Source organism: Nicotiana tomentosiformis, chromosome 10 (assembly GCF_000390325.3).
Source record: "Nicotiana tomentosiformis chromosome 10, ASM39032v3, whole genome shotgun sequence".
NCBI lineage: Eukaryota > Viridiplantae > Streptophyta > Magnoliopsida > Solanales > Solanaceae > Nicotiana > Nicotiana tomentosiformis.
The window spans coordinates 72,309,868-72,310,938 of record NC_090821.1 but is presented as its reverse complement, the minus strand read 5'-3'; the positions used below and the strand labels follow the sequence as shown (position 1 = coordinate 72,310,938).

The 1,071-nt window shown below is 43.1% G+C and overlaps 1 protein-coding gene across 1 annotated transcript; it reads left to right on the top strand.

Annotated features, from left to right (window-relative positions):
* The first annotated feature begins 239 nt into the window (after nucleotides 1-239).
* LOC138900383 (uncharacterized) lies at nucleotides 240-680 on the top strand. The gene has a single exon (XM_070187122.1). It carries the CDS (start codon nucleotides 240-242, stop codon nucleotides 678-680), a length of 441 nt encoding a protein of 146 aa, XP_070043223.1.
* Nucleotides 681-1,071: the final 391 nt, after the last annotated feature.

Genomic DNA, 1,071 nt, shown 5'->3' with positions numbered 1-1,071 from the left:
TGAGGATATACATTGATGAAAACGTGGAGGAGACACAAGATGATGTGAACCTGTCTAGGGAACATGTGATAGACATACCGGATCCGATAGTGCCAAAAGCCAAGGCTCCTTTGCCAAGGCCTCCTCCACCATATCCTCAAAGGCTCTCAAAGCAAAACAACTAGAACCAATTCAATAAATTCATTGATATGATAAAAATTTTGTCCATAAATGTGCCTTTGGTTGAAGCTCTAGAACAAATGTCGGGATATGCCAAATTTATGAATTCTTTGGTAACAAAGAAGAGGTCAATGAACTGTGAGATGATCAAAATGACACATCAAGTGAGTGCCATTGTGCATTCCATGGCTCCAAATCTGGAAGATCCCGATGCCTTTACAATTCCATGCACTATTGGTAGTGGCGATTTTGCCAAAGCCTTGTGTGATTTGGGAGCAAGCATTAATTTGATGCCATATTCTGTGTTCAATACATTGGGGATGGGGAAACCAAGACCTATTTCCATGAGGTTGCAAATGGCGGACCGAACAATAAAAAGTCCATTGGGGATAATTGATGATGTGCTAGTTCGGGTTGACAAGTTCATACTTCCCGCAAATTTTGTGATACTCGACTGTGAGGTTGACTATGAGGTTCCAATCATATTGGGGAGACCTTTACTAGCTACAAGAAGGCCTTAGTTGATGTGGAAGCTGGGGAGCTCACCTTCTGGGTGGGCGATGAAAAGGTTGTGTTCCACATGTGCAAGACAATGAGGCAGCCTAATAGCAACAAAGTATGCTCGTTTGTGGATCTTATGACTGAGGTGATTGTTGATGGCACAAGTGCTATGATTAATGTGGAACACCCTTTAGAAGATGTGTTGTTGAATCATGATGAGGATGAGAAGGAAGGCTTGGTAGAATGTGCAAATGCTTTGCAAGGAATGGGATCCTACACATATGGACCCCGAAAATATTCCTTGGACCTTGAGAACCGGAAGACTCCACCAACAAAGCCCTCAATCGAGGAGCCACTCACATTGGAGTTGAAGTCTTTCCCTTCACACCTCAGGTATGAGTTCTTAGACCC

Coding starts and splice junctions, on each gene's coding strand:
- LOC138900383 (XM_070187122.1), top strand. CDS start 240: ATGTCGGGATATGCCAAATTTATGAATTCTTTGGTAACAAAGAAGAGG.